The sequence below is a fragment of the Anguilla rostrata genome, chromosome 14, assembly GCF_018555375.3.
Source record: "Anguilla rostrata isolate EN2019 chromosome 14, ASM1855537v3, whole genome shotgun sequence".
NCBI lineage: Eukaryota > Metazoa > Chordata > Actinopteri > Anguilliformes > Anguillidae > Anguilla > Anguilla rostrata.
Genome location: NC_057946.1, coordinates 19,609,941 through 19,626,418, shown reverse-complemented (window position 1 = coordinate 19,626,418; position 16,478 = coordinate 19,609,941). Strand labels below are relative to the sequence as shown.

At 49.3% G+C, this 16,478-nt stretch overlaps 1 protein-coding gene across 5 annotated transcripts in view; it reads left to right on the top strand.

The window, feature by feature from the left end:
- Positions 1 to 16,478, top strand: part of ctif (CBP80/20-dependent translation initiation factor) — a 109,054-nt gene that overhangs the window by 83,455 nt on the left and 9,121 nt on the right. For all 5 annotated transcript variants that reach the window (XM_064308959.1, XM_064308961.1, XM_064308962.1 and 2 more), the window contains 2 exons: positions 3,139 to 3,294; positions 14,260 to 14,313. In XM_064308959.1, coding sequence (XP_064165029.1) covers positions 3,139 to 3,294; positions 14,260 to 14,313 — 210 coding nt within the window. The remainder of the gene's footprint in view (positions 1 to 3,138; positions 3,295 to 14,259; positions 14,314 to 16,478) is intronic.

Genomic DNA, 16,478 nt, shown 5'->3' with positions numbered 1-16,478 from the left:
AATGTCACGAAGGTTTGTGTAAACCTTGTGCACTGTCTAGCTGCTTGACAATTCTCAGCATAAAATAAAATTTGTAGTCCCATCGCCTTAATGGTGTTTGTGTACACAGAGATCTACATAGTACCTGAGCTGTTGACATGTACCTTACATTATCTGTTTGGGTTGCAACAAAATGCTCAACAATTTATGTTTTAGGAAGGGATGGCAAACAAGGAAATGTGTGGTGGAATGCTGGGAGGCTGTATTTCTTCAGATTCCGACTGGGGTGTGTTACTGTGCACCTTATTTCTCTAGTCAGACCCTGAAATGTGTGCACTGGGAGACAGTGGCTGTTTGAAATGCAGACGCCCTGTCCTCTGCGTTATCAACGGCCTTTATTCACATTTAATAGTCACCTGAGTCCTCACCATGGGACATTCCATGGATACCATTTATGCATTCCATTCCAAAAGCAAATATTAAATCATGCCGTGTTCTGTCTAAGCCCTGTAATTTCCCCTATCTGTCACTTCCAAATGTAACCTCCCAATAGCATTAAGAGAGCAGTGGTTGCTCTTAGCCCACCTCTGAAACCTGGCAGGTTTGCAGCTTTGAGTCGACGTTTTATCTCTTATTTTCATATATACTGCTTTCTTCAGCGTGTTCGCTTCCTGCCACAGTCGCAGTGAAAGCTGCCTCTTGGCTCTGGCTGTTTACAGGCTTTTCTGTGTTGGCATCCTTTTCGAGAAATTAGCGTGAGCCGCTTGTTCTTTAGATCGCGGTGCCCGGTCCTGTCCTTGAGACGATGCCACCGCCAGTTTCCGGTTTCTCGCGGTCGTTTGCCACCCTTGGACGGTCTGGGCACGTCTGAAGCCAGGCTTTGGCCGCCGCCCGCCGCTCTGGGCCGACCCCGCCCCTTCTCCTGCTGTCCTCCTCGGGGAGCCGTTCGTTCCGCTTCCCGCGCCCGAGTCCCAGGCCTCGCGGCCATCTGTGCCCGCGGAGCGAGGCGGCGCTTGGCACGGGGCGCTCGGGCGCGGACGTCATTTCGCCAGCGCGTGTTCCGCCTGTCCGTCAGAGGCCCGGAGCGCGGCGGGGGAGGCGGGGGAGGGCGCTCGTTTTGGCTCGGCAGGCCTGCTCACCGCAGAGCGTAGCGCTCAGGCCCTCTCACTCAGCGCAGAGCGTAGCGCTCAGGGCTCAGGCCCTCTCGCTCAGCACAGAGCGTAGCGCTCAGGCCCTCTCACTCAGCACAGAGCGTAGCGCTCAGGCCCTCTCACTCAGCGCAGAGCGTAGCGCTCAGGGCTCAGGCCCTCTCACTCAGCGCAGAGCGTAGCGCTCAGGCCCTCTCACTCAGCACAGAGCGTAGCGCTCAGGCCCTCTCACTCAGCACAGAGCGTAGCGCTCAGGGCTCAGGCCCTCTCGCTCAGCACAGAGCGTAGCGCTCAGGCCCTCTCACTCAGCACAGAGCGTAGCGCTCAGGCCCTCTCGCTCAGCGCAGAGCGTAGCGCTCAGGGCTCAGGCCCTCTCACTCAGCGCAGAGCGTAGCGCTCAGGGCTCAGGCCCTCTCGCTCAGCACAGAGCGTAGCGCTCAGGCCCTCTCACTCAGCACAGAGCGTAGCGCTCAGGCCCTCTCGCTCAGCGCAGAGCGTAGCGCTCAGGGCTCAGGCCCTCTCGCTCAGCACAGAGCGTAGCGCTCAGGGCTCAGGGCCTCTCGCTCAGCGCAGAGCGTAGCGCTCAGGGCTCAGGGCCTCTCGCTCAGCACAGAGCGTAGCGCTCAGGGCTCAGGGCCTCTCGCTCAGCGCAGAGCGTAGCCTCAGGGCTCAGGCCCTTCTCGCTCAGCACAGAGCGTAGCGCTCAGGCCCTCTCACTCAGCACAGAGCGTAGCGCTCAGGGCTCAGGGCGTCTCGCTCAGCACAGAGCGTAGCGCTCAGGGCTCAGGGCCTCTCGCTCAGCGCAGAGCGTAGCGCTCAGGGCTCAGGCCCTCTCACTCAGCACAGAGCGTAGCGCTCAGGGCTCAGGCCCTCTCACTCAGCACAGAGCGTAGCGCTCAGGGCTCAGGCCCTCTCACTCAGCGCAGAGCGTAGCGCTCAGGCCCTCTCACTCAGCACAGAGCGTAGCGCTCAGGGCTCAGGCCCTCTCGCTCAGCACAGAGCGTAGTGCTCAGGCCCTCTCGCTCAGCGCAGAGCGTAGCGCTCAGGGCTCAGGCCCTCTCGCTCAGCACAGAGCGTAGCGCTCAGGCCCTCTCACTCAGCACAGAGCGTAGCGCTCAGGGCTCAGGGCGTCTCGCTCAGCACAGAGCGTAGCGCTCAGGGCTCAGGGCCTCTCGCTCAGCACAGAGCGTAGCGCTCAGGCTCAGGGCCTCTCACTCAGCACAGAGCGTAGCGCTCAGGGCTCAGGCCCTCTCGCTCAGCACAGAGCGTAGCGCTCAGCGCTCAGGTACTCTCACTCAGCACAGAGCGTAGCGCTCAGGGCTCAGGCCCTCTCACTCAGCACAGAGCGTAGCGCTCAGGGCCTCTCACTCAGCACAGAGCGTAGCGCTCAGGGCTCAGGGCCTCTCGCTCAGCACAGAGCGTAGCGCTCAGGGCTCAGGCCCTCTCACTCAGCACAGAGCGTAGCGCTCAGGCCCTCTCACTCAGCACAGAGCGTAGCGCTCAGGGCTCAGGCCCTCTCACTCAGCACAGAGCGTAGCGCTCAGGGCTCAGGCCCTCTCACTCAGCACAGAGCGTAGCGCTCAGGGCTCAGGCCCTCTCGCTCAGCACAGAGCGTAGCACTCAGGCCCTCTCGCTCAGCACAGAGCGTAGCGCTCAGCGCTCAGGCTCTCTCACTCAGCACAGAGCGTAGCGCTCAGGGCTCAGGCCCTCTCGCTCAGCAGTTAGCTGAGCCGCTCAGTCAGGGTCCCCAACATGTCCTCTCCGGACACTGATTACACGTAGCAAATGCATTTATTTGGTTGCTCTGCATAAACCGCTTGCATTTGCAGTCTGATTAGATTTGGGTAATCTTATTTCTCTGGGTGGCCGCTGGCCGTGGCAGTGGTGCAGTCTTGCTTGGGAAGGGAGGTTTGAGAACAGTGTGTGTGAACATTGGGGCATTGTGGGTGAGCACCAGGGCATTGTGGGTGCTGCGCTGAGTCTCTCTCTCCGTGTCTCCGCCCGTCCGCAGAAAGACTTCACGCGCAGGGACGAGCTGCAGCAGTCGGACGTGGAGCACTGGCTGGGCTTCATCACCTTCCTCTGCGAGGTCTTCGGCATCATGAGGAGCAGCGCAGGGGAGCCCTTCCGGGTGCTGGTGTGCCCCATCTACACCTGTCTCAGGGAGGTGAGTGTCACACGCGCACCTCTCTGTGTCTGTATGCAAACATACGCTCTCCGTGTCCCATACACCATGTCTGTATGATACACACACAGACAAACCTACCTCTGTATGCAAACATACTCTCTCCATGTGCCCCATACACCATGCCTGTATGATACACACACACAGACAAACCCCGCCTCTACCTCTGTATGCAAACATACTCTCTCCATGTGCCCCATACACCATGTCTGTATGATACACACACACAGACAAACCCCGCCTCTACCTCTGTATGCAAACATACTCTCTCCATGTGCCCCATAAATCATGACTTCATGATATACACGCATACACAAACCCCACCTCTACATCTGCATGCAAATATAGTCTCTCTGTTTGCCCCATACGCCATGTCTGCATGATATACACGCACACGCAAACCCCGCCTCTACATCTGCATGCAAACATACTCTTTCCGTTTGCCCCATACGCCATGTCTGCACGATATACACGTACACTCGAACCCCGCCTCTACCTATCTTTGGCAGGTATGTGTCCCACTTTCATCAATGTAGTCCAATATAGAACCTACTTTACTTGTTTACATCATCAAAGACTGCGCCCAATTTATGGCTGTATCAGCATCTCGTCTACATCCGTGAGAAGCAGAAGTTTTACGTACGCCCACACACCAGCACCCACCGTTTCTCCGGTAATCTATACGCACTTATCTCTTCTTCACTCGTCAGTCTGCATCTAGCATGCACTGCTGTCTGCCCAATCTATGGTGCATCAGCAGACCCTGTCTGCAGAAATAGCGGCTCTGTCCCCCAGAGCAAATGAGGATGTGTTCTAACCTCAGGTTCTGCAGAGAAGAGCGCAAAAAGAGCGTGCAGGTTTCAGATTTAGAAGGCTGGTTTGGAACAGAGCCGCACGATTCACAGTGAAGACGACAATAGCAGTCATAGTATGAACCGGTAAACAAGTGGTTTGACTCAGCCTCTCTTTCGTCAAGGAGGACGGAATAGTTGTGTCTCCATGGAGACCGGAGTTACCACAGACATAAACACTCTCAGCTGCGACCAGGGGGGAGAAGACATTGGGGGGGAAGCAGGAGTCGGTACTTGAGCGAGGGGTTACGGTGAGAGTAAAAATGAACGGCGACGCTACGGCGCTCCCGACGCTGGCCCCAGTGGCTGCCGGGGCAGTCCCGCCTCACAGAGCAGGATGTGCCCTAGCTGAGAGCGGCTCGGTGACAGTGTGTCCGGCCGGGCTCCCAGGAATGCCAGCGACGTGAGGACCTGTTTATGTCTGGTTTTCATGGTGACACCCTACACCCAGCCGCCCGTGTTGGCGGGGGGGGCAGCGCTGTGTGGTCCGTGCCGGGAGTGGCTGGAATAGGAACGAGCTGGAGGAATGCCGTCGGGGAGTTCCACGCTCGCCTTTGAAGCGCCCGCGACGCGTCGTGCCGCTCTCTGGGAGCGGGGCGAAGCCGCCCCTCTCTCGCCCCTCTCTCGCCCCTCTCTCGCCCCGCTCTCGCCCCCGTCGTTTGTTCCTCCTGTTGTTTTAACTCCTGAAATATTTTGACCCTTTCCCGAAAGCGAGAGTGGCGTGACAAGCCCGAGCCCTGCCCGCGTCCCGGGGCTCTGGGGCTGGGGGGTCAGGGGTCGCCGGGTGGAAAACAGGCACATGACCCTGGAAAGCGGCCTGATTGTGCTGATAAGGGTGGGCGTTCTGCACCGTGTGCTCCTGGAGGGAATGGGTTTCACATGTCTTTAGTGTGTGTGTGTGTGTGTGTGTGTGTGTGTGTGTGTGTGTGATTTCATGTGCCTTTAGTGTGTGTGTGTGTGTGTGTGTGTGTGTGTGATTTCATGTGCCTTTAGTGTGTGTGATTTCATGTGCCTTTAGTGTGTTTGTGTGTGTGTGTGTTGTGTGTGTGTGATTTGCATGTGCCTTTAGTGTGTTTGTGTGTGTGTGTGTGTGATTTCATGTGCCTTTAGTGTGTGTGTGTGTGTTTGTGTGTGTGTGATTGCATGTGCCTTTAGCGTGTAAGTGTGTGATTGTATATGTATTAAGTGTGTGATTTTATATGTTTTAAGTGTGTAGGATGCCTGTTTCCCTTTTCTGTTCTTTTCCAGCCTCTTCACTCACTCTGTTCTGTGTAGTACACACAGGATGCTTTCCTCTTTTATTGCTGTTGGGTTTTATCGCCCCCCACCCCCACCACCAACTCTTATCCACCCCCTCCCCACCCCCCCCCCCCCCTTACACGCAGCCCCCACCCACACGCCACCTCCCACCCCCCCACTCCAGATTACCGGAAAACTTTGATGTAACGTCAGCCTTCCTCCGGAGCGTTTCTCAATATTTTCTGGGGAAACTGCTGAGCCGAAGTATGAAATCAGAGGGACACCCGCCCACTCGCCGACAGTTTGGCCAATTAAAAAGAGCGGCGAGGCCGTCGGCGCGCTCCAGCACCTGGCGGCAGACTGCGCCGCGCTCTCCGCCCCCGCCACGCTGGCACGCTCGGTGCCCGCCGCGCGCCGGCGCTGAAGCAGCGCCTGGGAACCCGGGCGGCGGCGGGCGGAGCGGGCGGAGAATTAAAACCGCTAACGCGATTCCGCTGGCGATTCGCTGGCCGACCAGGCCGGCTGTAAAATATAATCCCCTTTCCCTCTCACAAAGGAGGGCCTGTCGCAGCCCTGCTGCTCCCATGTCCTCTGTGCTGCAGCGAACCGGAGGACCTGAAGCTCTCTCATGCCTTTTTTACCCCCCTCCTCCCTAGTAATACAGACCGTAAAGGCCTCTCCCTTCTGCTTCTTAATGCTGATGCGTTCTGTCCTGCGTAAAACTCTATATCGAGCCTGGAAGAGGATCTTCCGCCTTTTACCGTTTGTTAATGGAAATCTCACTGGCGATGGCGACGGTTATATGGTCACCACTGGCCACCCACGCGACAACCGTCTGCCGGGCATACGTTTGGCAGTCTTTCCTGAGGCCGGCCGCACCCACCCACCTCCGTTCTCCAGCCGCGTGCCCCCCCCCCGCACACACACCCCCCACCAGCTCCATCCTGCTGTTAGAGTGCTAATTACAGACTTAGCAGTAGCCGTCCCTCTGCTGCCGCACCTGACACTTTGCCTGCGTTGAGCTCTTTAATTGGAGAAGGCAGGAGGTGGGGGCTGGGGTTTAGGGCCGGTGGCGGGGGGGGAGGGGGCGGGGGACGGGGGGGGGGGGGGGGGGGCGGGCGTGCTTGTGTAGGTATGCTGCCGCGTGGAAAAATAGGTCAGACCGCAACAAGCCCCACGTCCTCCTGCGCTGCTCAGACCCGGAGCCTCCTGGGCCCTCCCTAACGACCCCCCCCCCCACAGGCCGCCGCGAGCGCCTTAATGAGATCCAGAGAGCCGCGGCAGGACATGGCGCTCACAAGCCCCGCCCACAGGCAGATGCTATCCATCAGCGCCCCCCGCAGCAGGCCCAGGACGGGGCAGATACATGTGTCCTTTTAATGGCGTAACTCTGCTAATCCAATAGCCTTTCATCTCTTCTGCAGCCCTGCAACACATTACGCGTCCTTAGTCCCCCGGCCCCGCTCCCAAAATGAAAAGTGCTTTTGAGATCACTCTCATATGGCATCCTTGCAGAGAGGAGCTTTGCGGCTGTATGTGTATTGTCCTGTATATTTCTTTGAAGACAATGAAGTTGGGTGAAGGCTAACTAACAGAGCTGAGCGTTTTAAGCTTGATAACTACCACGTAGAGTACAGCGCTTTCGACAGACCTCAGTACCTGTCAGTCTTGTTCTGACTTGCAAGCTTTGACAAAATAAGCAGCATTGTGGGGTTTTATTTACACGGCTTCCATCAGCTACTCATTTTCCAGTGTAATACGCACATGCACTCTTCTAAACTGGTCAAACAAGTTGAGGTAATTATTAGAGCCTTTTTGTTGACAGTTGAATGAATAATAGTTGTTTTATGAAAAGCAGTAATGTACACATATGTGCACAGTTATGAAGACAGACTGGTAAAACAGACGGGTGATTGGCTTGATAGCGCGACAGAAATAAAGACGCGGGTGGACAGGCAGTTAAGAAGGTTGGTCGGTATAGATCGATAGTTTGTGTACGTGACATTATTCTTTTAGACAAAAGTGAAGAGCCATTTGATAACCTGAAGAGCAGCCTTGTGTGTTTGAATGAGTGAGTATCCTCACGCTGCTTAATGCTTGACCTTGTTTCCTTCTTTCAGTGCTGGGACTTTAAGTGCCCTCCATTCATGGCGTGTAATGCAGTATCTGTAGTGAACAGAGACATTAGCCAAGCTTGCTAAGAATGGCAGATGTAGGTGACAAAGAGGCTCATGGGAGTAACCCTCAGACATTCTATATACCTGCACTACAGCCCATTGTTGCCCTATGTGCGTTGCATTGTGTGGACACACCCATGCTCTGTCTGGGGCGTCCATTAGAGACATCAATGGAAACCGTTTATCAGTCCTTCCATTGTGAACTTTCAGCTCTCCGACCACGCCGACAGGTTCCCAAAGACCTGTTAAATGCCAGGGGCTAGAGTCAAGCCTAGAGCACAAGGTGGCGTGTATCTGTCATAATTACATAGTAATCGCATGTAAATTCATCTGGGTTTGTTCATATTTCTTTCATTCATTCCCCTTATTCAGATCTCTCAACAGCTTTTCATTTCCCAGTAGTTTTGTACACATGCCAGTAAAACTTAAATTGCTGATACATGTAATAAGAAATTACAGGGTATATGTGGAAAGCTGCTGGTAAATGTGAAATGATTGCCGGACACTTGTGCAACAGAGGCAAGGAGCAACAGATCTCAGAAAGCAAAGTGTAAATCCACGTAATCACTTAAACCGACAGTAAGACGACCTACATGTTTCACACCAGCCTTTTTATTAAAGATATGTACACATTTCCTTCTACATATCTACCTTACTGCAAAATATACAACTGTTTGAGTTCATGTAATATTTACTGGCAGTACTGGCATTTATCTTTTTTTCTCCCATTTTCCAGTATTCCTTTTACATCTAGCATTGAAATGTTATTCACATTTACCGGCAAATAGGTATTTGCGTTTACCGGCAAATTGTTTTGCATCTAGTGGCATCCTTTTATCGTTTACTGCTAATTTTGCATTCGCCAGGTTGTGCAAACTGCCAATTTAGGTTAGCCAAGTTCAACCTCAAAACTTTTCCCCAGTCTGTGCAGTATGAAATTGATCAAGTACAGTAATCAGATCAGATGAATGAGTGATGTCCCAAACGTGAAGTAATAATTTTACTGTCTGCTTGTTTGGATCTGGAGAGGAGAGAAGATTTGTTTAGATAAATTAGCGTCCCTCGAGCCAAAGGTTGGTTATTGAATTAGAGGGGAGAGAAAAGGTGTGGGTGGATGAGACATCTTTGTGCCCTCCCAATCTTACAGGTTTGATATCTAACCTTGTCCTTATTCCTTGTGCCATTGGCGGATTGTCTGTGTTTAATTTACGCATGTCAGTCTGAAAGTTCACCCTATCATTTAAGAGAGCACATCCATTTAGCCTAAACTGTGTTTTTTGTTTTTTTTGTTGGCGTGTCTCTCCCCAGTGTGTCCATGCACCTACTATGGGGCGACATAGCTCAGGAGGTAAGACCGATTGTCTGGCAGTCGGAGGGTTGCCGGTTCAAACCCCGCCCTGGGCGTGTCGAAGTGTCCTTGAGCAAGACACCTAACCCCTAACTGCTCTGGCGAATGAGAGGCATCAATTGTAAAGCGCTTTGGATAAAAGCGCTATATAAATGCAGTCCATTTACCATTTACCATTTACTTACAGATGCAAAAGCATCCCATTTGAAAAGGATGCCATTTCATCCATGGGTTAGATGTGCAGCCTTGTTGAGAAGGGTGGATGCAGGGCATGAGGAAATTATACATATGCATATATCCATGCTTAGTTGGAAGGCATTTCTCATAAATTGAGCTGCCTGGAATGTTTTGTTAGTGAAGAGATATTGAAGCTTACATTCATCAGTCATGTAAAAACGAATCTGGGTCGATATGTGGACAGGCCTCACTCAGCTTATAGAACATTTACCACGGCCAGCTGCAGGAAGGGTCACTTAAGTCATTCCTGAATCTCTGACATCTGTTCTCATGTAGGCCCAGTAAACAAGCACTTTTCCTGTTGGCATCCTGGCTCAGGCAGTAGGTAGCTCTGGATGACCAATTACATTTTGTTTGTGTCATTTTAATTTTTACATTTTTTTAAATATTAGCAGTTGGTTGAATTTGAGGCCCTTTAATCCATCAAAGTTTCCCATCCTTGGCTTCAAAGTAGAGCTTTCAACAGGACAGGAAGCAGCACCATGGAGATCCGGGTGAATTAGGAAGGGTCCTGTGTGGAACAGCCGTGTCTTGTCTGAGATGTTGCTGGGAAAAATTTAATTGGCTACAAATTAAGCTACAATGAAAAGTGAAACACTATGGTAATAAAGCTGACTGAGATCTGTGATTGCATAGGAAGATGCATATTTTCTGCATGTTTCTTATTCAGTATGACTGCAAAAAAATAAAGTTTTTATAACTGAACATCATATAACTATAACATCAGTGTCTTCACAGACCTAGTAGCAAAAAGGCTCCAATAAGGCAGTTCACCAAAGCTGTAGTCCTATATACTCATGCATGCTGGTTTCTGCTCTCAATACTGAGGTAAGGGCTATTTTACCCTCTGTGGTGAGTATCTGCGCGTCAAAGCTTGGGATTAGAATGAATATTAAAAACCTTCAAAATCCATTCATGTGTTTCTTTGTCCTTATGAATTGTCCGTCTCCTTGGCCTGCCTTCCCCTGTTCCTGTGCTGTTCGTCTGTCTGGCAGTTTTTTGTTTTTCTGGCTTTTGTCTGCCAGTGTGGGTGGTTTGGTGGGTGGACGCGCTGGTGAGCAGGTGGGCGGGTTTGTGGGCGACTGGTCGAAGCGAGTTTTTTCTGTGTTATAATATTGATGAATTGAGTGCATTGGACTCTAGCTCGATCATACAAATTATGAAATATATGAATGTGAGCTAACATGCCCTTTTTGAAGGACATTTGGATCATTTGTTTTCACTTTTGTAAAAAAATTAATTAAAAAAATACAATTTTAAGTTTTGTTCCCAAGGTATATCAATGTTGGCCTTTGATGACTGTCTACAGTTGACCTTTCTGACCACAAAAATGGTTCAGTAAATGAAATGACAACACTGTGAGAAGCAAGTTGAGTTATTGTGTGCTGCTTCTCTGCCTCATGGATTACTGTTGTTTCCATATTCTTTATTTTTGAGCTGGTATAGCCTGTGCAGATTTAAGGGCATTAGTTGATCAAAATAAGCCACATTGTACTAAATACACAGGTTGTTTGAAAAAAAAACCTGAAAGATGTGTTTTCTTTGATCATTTTACATCTCAAAAGAGATTTGTATAAAAAGAAAACATTCTTAGCTTGTTTTAAACAAGTCTGAATAGCTTTTCTCCTGTCAGAATTGTAAGTAACATGCACATAAAAATGGCATTCTTGCATAGCCTGTTTATTGTCACGTTAATTGGATGTTACATGTGAGAGCAGCGTGAAGCTGGATGAAGTATGATGTCCTGAAGGTGAAGCTTTAAGTCAATAATTAACCCTTAACATTCAGAAAAGGATCACACTAATGTTTTTTTTTTGTCATGAGTTAGACTGGTTCCAGTGGGTTTTCAGCATTCATTTCTCAAATCAAATACAAAAAGCAAATCAAACATGAATAGGAGAAAGTAGAGCTAATGATTGGCAACAAGCATTGGTGTTTTGCTGCGGTGTTTGTCTGTCAGTGTGCTGTCTGTGATTTAAAAGGAAGGAAAATAAGTTATGCCATGGCAAGGCCAGGCCAGACCAGACCTTCGGTTTCCTTGGTTTCTTGCTCTTCATTATCCTGACTTGTCAGCCATTTTTCTCTGACAGTGTCCAGACTTCCCCAGGTCCGCTTTGATCCGCTCTCTCCAAGGCCCCCACTTTGCACAAAGAGGTGCCTGTCTCACTGCCTGCAGTTTTTGCTCTTTGTCATTCTCGTTCCTTGCGGTTTCCTCATTACTACTCTGAGAAGTGTAAACACGCATAGTGTGTGTGTTGTCTTGAACACTACCTGCTTCTTCAAAGCAAAAGTAACCTCAGCTGCTCTTTTTATACTACAGATATATGCCAAAGTGAAACATAAGGACTGGTGGCCACATCTGAGAATTTATGCATCATACATTTTCCCCATTCTGTGCTGTCAGAGGCCGCTTTTTTATGTTTTATTACATTATGCACAAAAATTACTTTCATATTTATACATTAGAACCACATTTTATGGTGGCGAAACATAACTTTCCCTATAGCGCTTCAGGCATAGTTACGAGTGAATAGTCGGCATTTGTATGCATACAGTTATGTGTAGTGCAACAGACTGCAATATTTTTCAAATGAAGACACAGGGCCTTTCAGACCTCTGTGCTAACTGCATCAGATTAAACAGCGCTGCCATCTTCACAGATGCCATTCCTGTGGTTCGTGCTGGAAGATGAAAAACCCCACGTCTTTTTCCCCTGTGTTTTTGTAACAGTGGGGGTTATCATTTGATCTTCTATCCCATCTCGCTCCATGTTTTGTTGCTTTGCTGGCTGATAATCTGAAAGTGCAATATTCAGTTTGACTCATAATTTATTTTTATATACTCCCCCCCCCGTCCCCCAGTGCACCCCGCCCGCTGTAGCTGGTCGTGAGCGGAGTCGCTTGTTGTCTTGAGCTCAGGTTGCGTTTCCCCCGGTACCAGGCACAGGCGGGGCTGCTGGCGGGGGCTTTGGGGCTTGTGTCTGGAATGAGCTGGCCTGTTCCCTCTCCTGCTGTGCCCGTACCTCTTCACTTGTGTGCCTCAGCAGAACACCGTCCCTCTCCCAATACTGTTTGTTTGACCCAGAAAATAATGTGCCTCTTCACAGCTGGATTTGTTTAACCAAAGTCCAAGTCGGACGTTCCCTGCTCCAGCGAGCGAAAATGAATAAATAGCCCGGAATAATGAAGTTTTGTTGTAAATGGCCCCATCCTCATGTAGTCTGGGATTACAAAAGCTTCTCTTGCATAGCACAACAGTGCTTATTTGTTTTACCTTCCGGCCCTTCCCCCCCCCCCCCCCCATCGCGACCAGCAGTCAGGCAGCCCTTATTCAGGGTTAGGTCGGACTGACCCCCGGGTTTGATGGCAGGCCCTTCAAATCGGTTTAGCCTGTTCTGAAGCTCTGCCCATCTGCTGCGAGGCAGGTAAATCCCTCTGGAGGAGCAGACCCTGGAGGCAAAGCCGCAAATCTGTCTCGGGCAGCCCGCAGGACACGGCAAGGTTATCGGACCTCGCCTCTGCCTGCTAACCTGGACTCGTGCTACCGCAGGGCACGCGGCTTCAGATACAAGAGCGTTTTAGAAAAAGAGACGAAGCTGCAGTAGGAAAGGGCCACAGTGACAATTTTAGGGCGTTTATAACAAAAGGTGCATTTAACTAAAAAAAAGAGTTTACTGCCAATTCCTTTTTTGTCTTTTACCTGTTTTTGTTACTTTGATGTGTGAGTGAATATGAAGGAAGCACAGCTGCCACTGTCGTTTTCACTCTTCCTTTTCAGCACAGGCTGTAGTCTCTCTGTGATATCAAAGGGAATATGAAGCCTCGGTTTAGTAGAAGGGGTATCAAAGTAGATTATTTCATGTGCGGTTATTGTGTAGGAATCATGGCAAACCCACATTAATTTTGGCATCTGTGCAGCTATTGGCCTTTAAATGATGTACATTGGGGCTTCTGCGCTACTCAAAGTGGGTGCTGCTGAGCCATTACTCCGGCTAGCCAATGGGAAAAAACCAGAGCAGTTTGTCCAACCAATTAACAGAGTTTCCAATTACTCAGTCTACCTACAGTAGACTCAACCCACTGCTCCCCATACAGGACACTCTGCCTACTCCCCCTTATGTATGAGGGACGCTTCTCCCTTCTCCCTTAAACACAGGAGACCCCAACCACTCCCTCTCCCTGCCCGAGACTACGCCCATTCGCTTGCTCTAGACTGGAGGCTCCATCCACTCTCTCTCACCTTACACAAATATGCAAGGCGAGGTCTGTGCGGTTCCGTCCTGTGCCCAAGGGTCCATCTCCTTCCAGATAGGGGCCGCTGGCCATGACCACGATGCACAATTTACGAGCGGGTGGCTGGGCGCTGGTGTGCGGCATGGTGTGTGGAGTGCGTTCTGTCAAGGCAGCGGAGCATTTCCTTAGCGAATAAGCGCTCGATTCTCATGTTCAAGATTCCCCCGGTCTGCAGTCTGCTGGCTCTTTGAAACAGTGCAGCAGTATTGAGCAGCACGTGAAACAGCCTCAGGCGAGCGTTAGCGCGCCCGCATAATTCCCGCTGATGTTCGCGGGCCTATGAAATAGATTTTTTTTCAATATCTGATACGAAATGTGTTTTTCCCCGGGCAGGCGCTCGTGTCTGGCTCGCACGTATCTGGTTAATTGGAGCAGGCAGTGTTCAGCGCAAGCCAAAGTTATTGTCATTTTTCCAATCCGTCTCAAGTTGTGTTTCACATTGAGTGTTTTGCATTGCCCCCAGTCAAAACCAGAATTTATATTTACCCGTGTCTGAATCTCTTTGCATATACATAATTTATTTCAGCATTCTAAATGCTTTTTTTTATTATTCTGACATTCCAATGCTGTATGATCTCATTGGTTGGACTCACAAAAAGTAGACCTGTAAAAACACCGCCAGGGGCCTGGCAAAGGTTTGTTCTTTTGTGCTGATAAAATAAAAATGAAGCTGTTTTATGATGTTCGGTATTGATATGAGAGTGGGTTTCACTGTTTGGTGCCGTGGGATTTTCAGTCATTTGCAATGTAGATTTCTACTCTCTGTTTCCCAGCCTACAATGTGAACTTACTGTGTTTTGCAGTTGCTGGAGTCTGCAGAGGTGAAGGAGGATGCAGTTTTATGCTGTTCTATGGAGGTAAGTGTGCTCTCTATGGTATCTGTCAACTCTTCAAAACAGTTCTCAGCTCCTCTAAGGTTGTATATTCTCCCTTTTATCTTCTATGGTGCCCAATGATCGTATCGACTTTCATGTTCAGTCAAAGGTGTATCACCGGCAAATATTCAATATCAATGTGTTAGATTAAGTGAATATTAATGCAGCCCAGTGTTACATTATTTTTACTAGAAATAGACAAAATTGTGGGCTATTTTTTAAACACAAGGGACTACTTCTAATATTTGTATTATGACTTGAATGTATCAAGAAAAACAATTAAGGGATGTTATATGTGTTGTTGCTCTGTAATTCACAATAATTCACACTGTCAGTCAATTGGGAATTTTTGTTATTGCTAAACACAGATGCAGCAGCAAGATTAACCAACAGGAAGTAGCAATGGTTGGTCAGTGTACTTTTTAGTTACCTATAGTTCAAATAGAAAAACTAACAATAGGAGAACAACATTAAATGGATTTTTGTCAGATTAAAAAGCATTGATAAGGGACTTTTTTTTTTTTAATTACATAACTGTCTGAAGTATATCCTTTAGTCAACCATTGCCATTTTTCACAGTAGAAGGAATGACATTTCTGTCTGGAATGTGGTAAATGAGTTTTTCTTGATGACACAGCGAACATAGTGTGGTAGTCAGTGTTTCACTGGTACCAATGGGGTAAGAGATTCAAAATTCAGTTTTTTTTGGAGGATATTTTCTACGGGTGAAGTATTTTGAAATTCTGTCACCTCATAAATAATGGAGACAGTGTGTCAAGTTGAAGTTGGATGCTTATTGTGTGAAACTGCAGCCCGCGTCTTGTGGAACCCCAATTTGGCCGCCCTGCACCGCGTTGTAGGGGTTTTGGGGTGGGAGTTCTGTCAGACGGTAGGCAGCAGGAGCTGGCTGGGAGGAGGCGAGCTTCTGTGAAGCCCCTCATCAGCTCTGCAGAATCGCGCTCTCTCACCGCCCGTCAGCCAGACCGTCAGAATCTGATTTTTACTTTGGGGGACAGCGGACGGCCTCTCAGCTGCCAGCAGGGCTCCGTATCTCCAGCCTGTCTCAGCTGAGCACGGCAGAAAAGCTCTGAAGCAAGGCAGCGGCCCACCCGATCAGGCGTTGTGTCAGTCAGAGAATTAGGGTGCCGCTGCCCCCCCACCGAACCAGAATCACCCCGCCGCCATCCAGAGGCTCCGTCATCGAGTCACTGTAAATGAACATGCTCGATTTGTGATGTACCACAAATTTGACTTTCAAGGCTTGGCTTTGAAAAAATACTGTATCATTCGTAAGAATGACTGCACATACGTGACTCGTACATTGTTAGTCAGAATTGGGTCAGAACGTTAGCTGTCACATGGCCTTGGAGCATAGGAAAGTGTGTAATTCTTCATTTTGTATGTCCTCATGTGAAATTGACTCTTGCACCAAGAACTTTGGAGTGTGTCTGTTCTCTCACATTGACACAAATGATTGCCTACTAAGTGTCTCCTGAACTGCTGTGTATAGGTGGATCTCAGACAATTCGGATAATTTTTATTATCAATATCACACCTTTTCCAGGTTGTGGAGGATAAGGCTGCTGAACACCAGAGGGTAGAGGTCAAATCGAAACCTTCAGTGAATTTCCCAGTCCTCATTTTAGTGTGAATGGAGCCATACTCGAAAATTATTCACCAGGAGCCATTTACATGTATTAGAATATCAAAGGGCTTAATCGCATGACGATCCTGTGGTGTTGTTTGAATTATTCATGTATTGATGCTGTACTTTTTGTCCATTAAACGATGACATGATATTATAAGCTTCTTGCAACAGTGAAAGGTCACTTGCTATCTTTTTTCCCCAGTGTCAAAAGTAGAAGTTTTTAAGTGACCTAACACAGTTTTGAGCTTTAGACATGAGTCAGTAGTGACATAATTCTGGGAGGCATGGAAACCTTTGGGTATGCTCACAATGGGCGAACATTTCTGGATTAAAAAGTCAATTTTTGCCCTTTTGTGAGTTTTTTTATTTATTTTTTACCTTATACTGTAACTATTTGGAAAGAGGAGCGTGGCGTCGTTCCCCAGACGGATTTGAAATTGAGAGGATGGGATCACCTGGCCCTGACGCCAGACGGGGACACCCTTTCACCTCTCCTCTC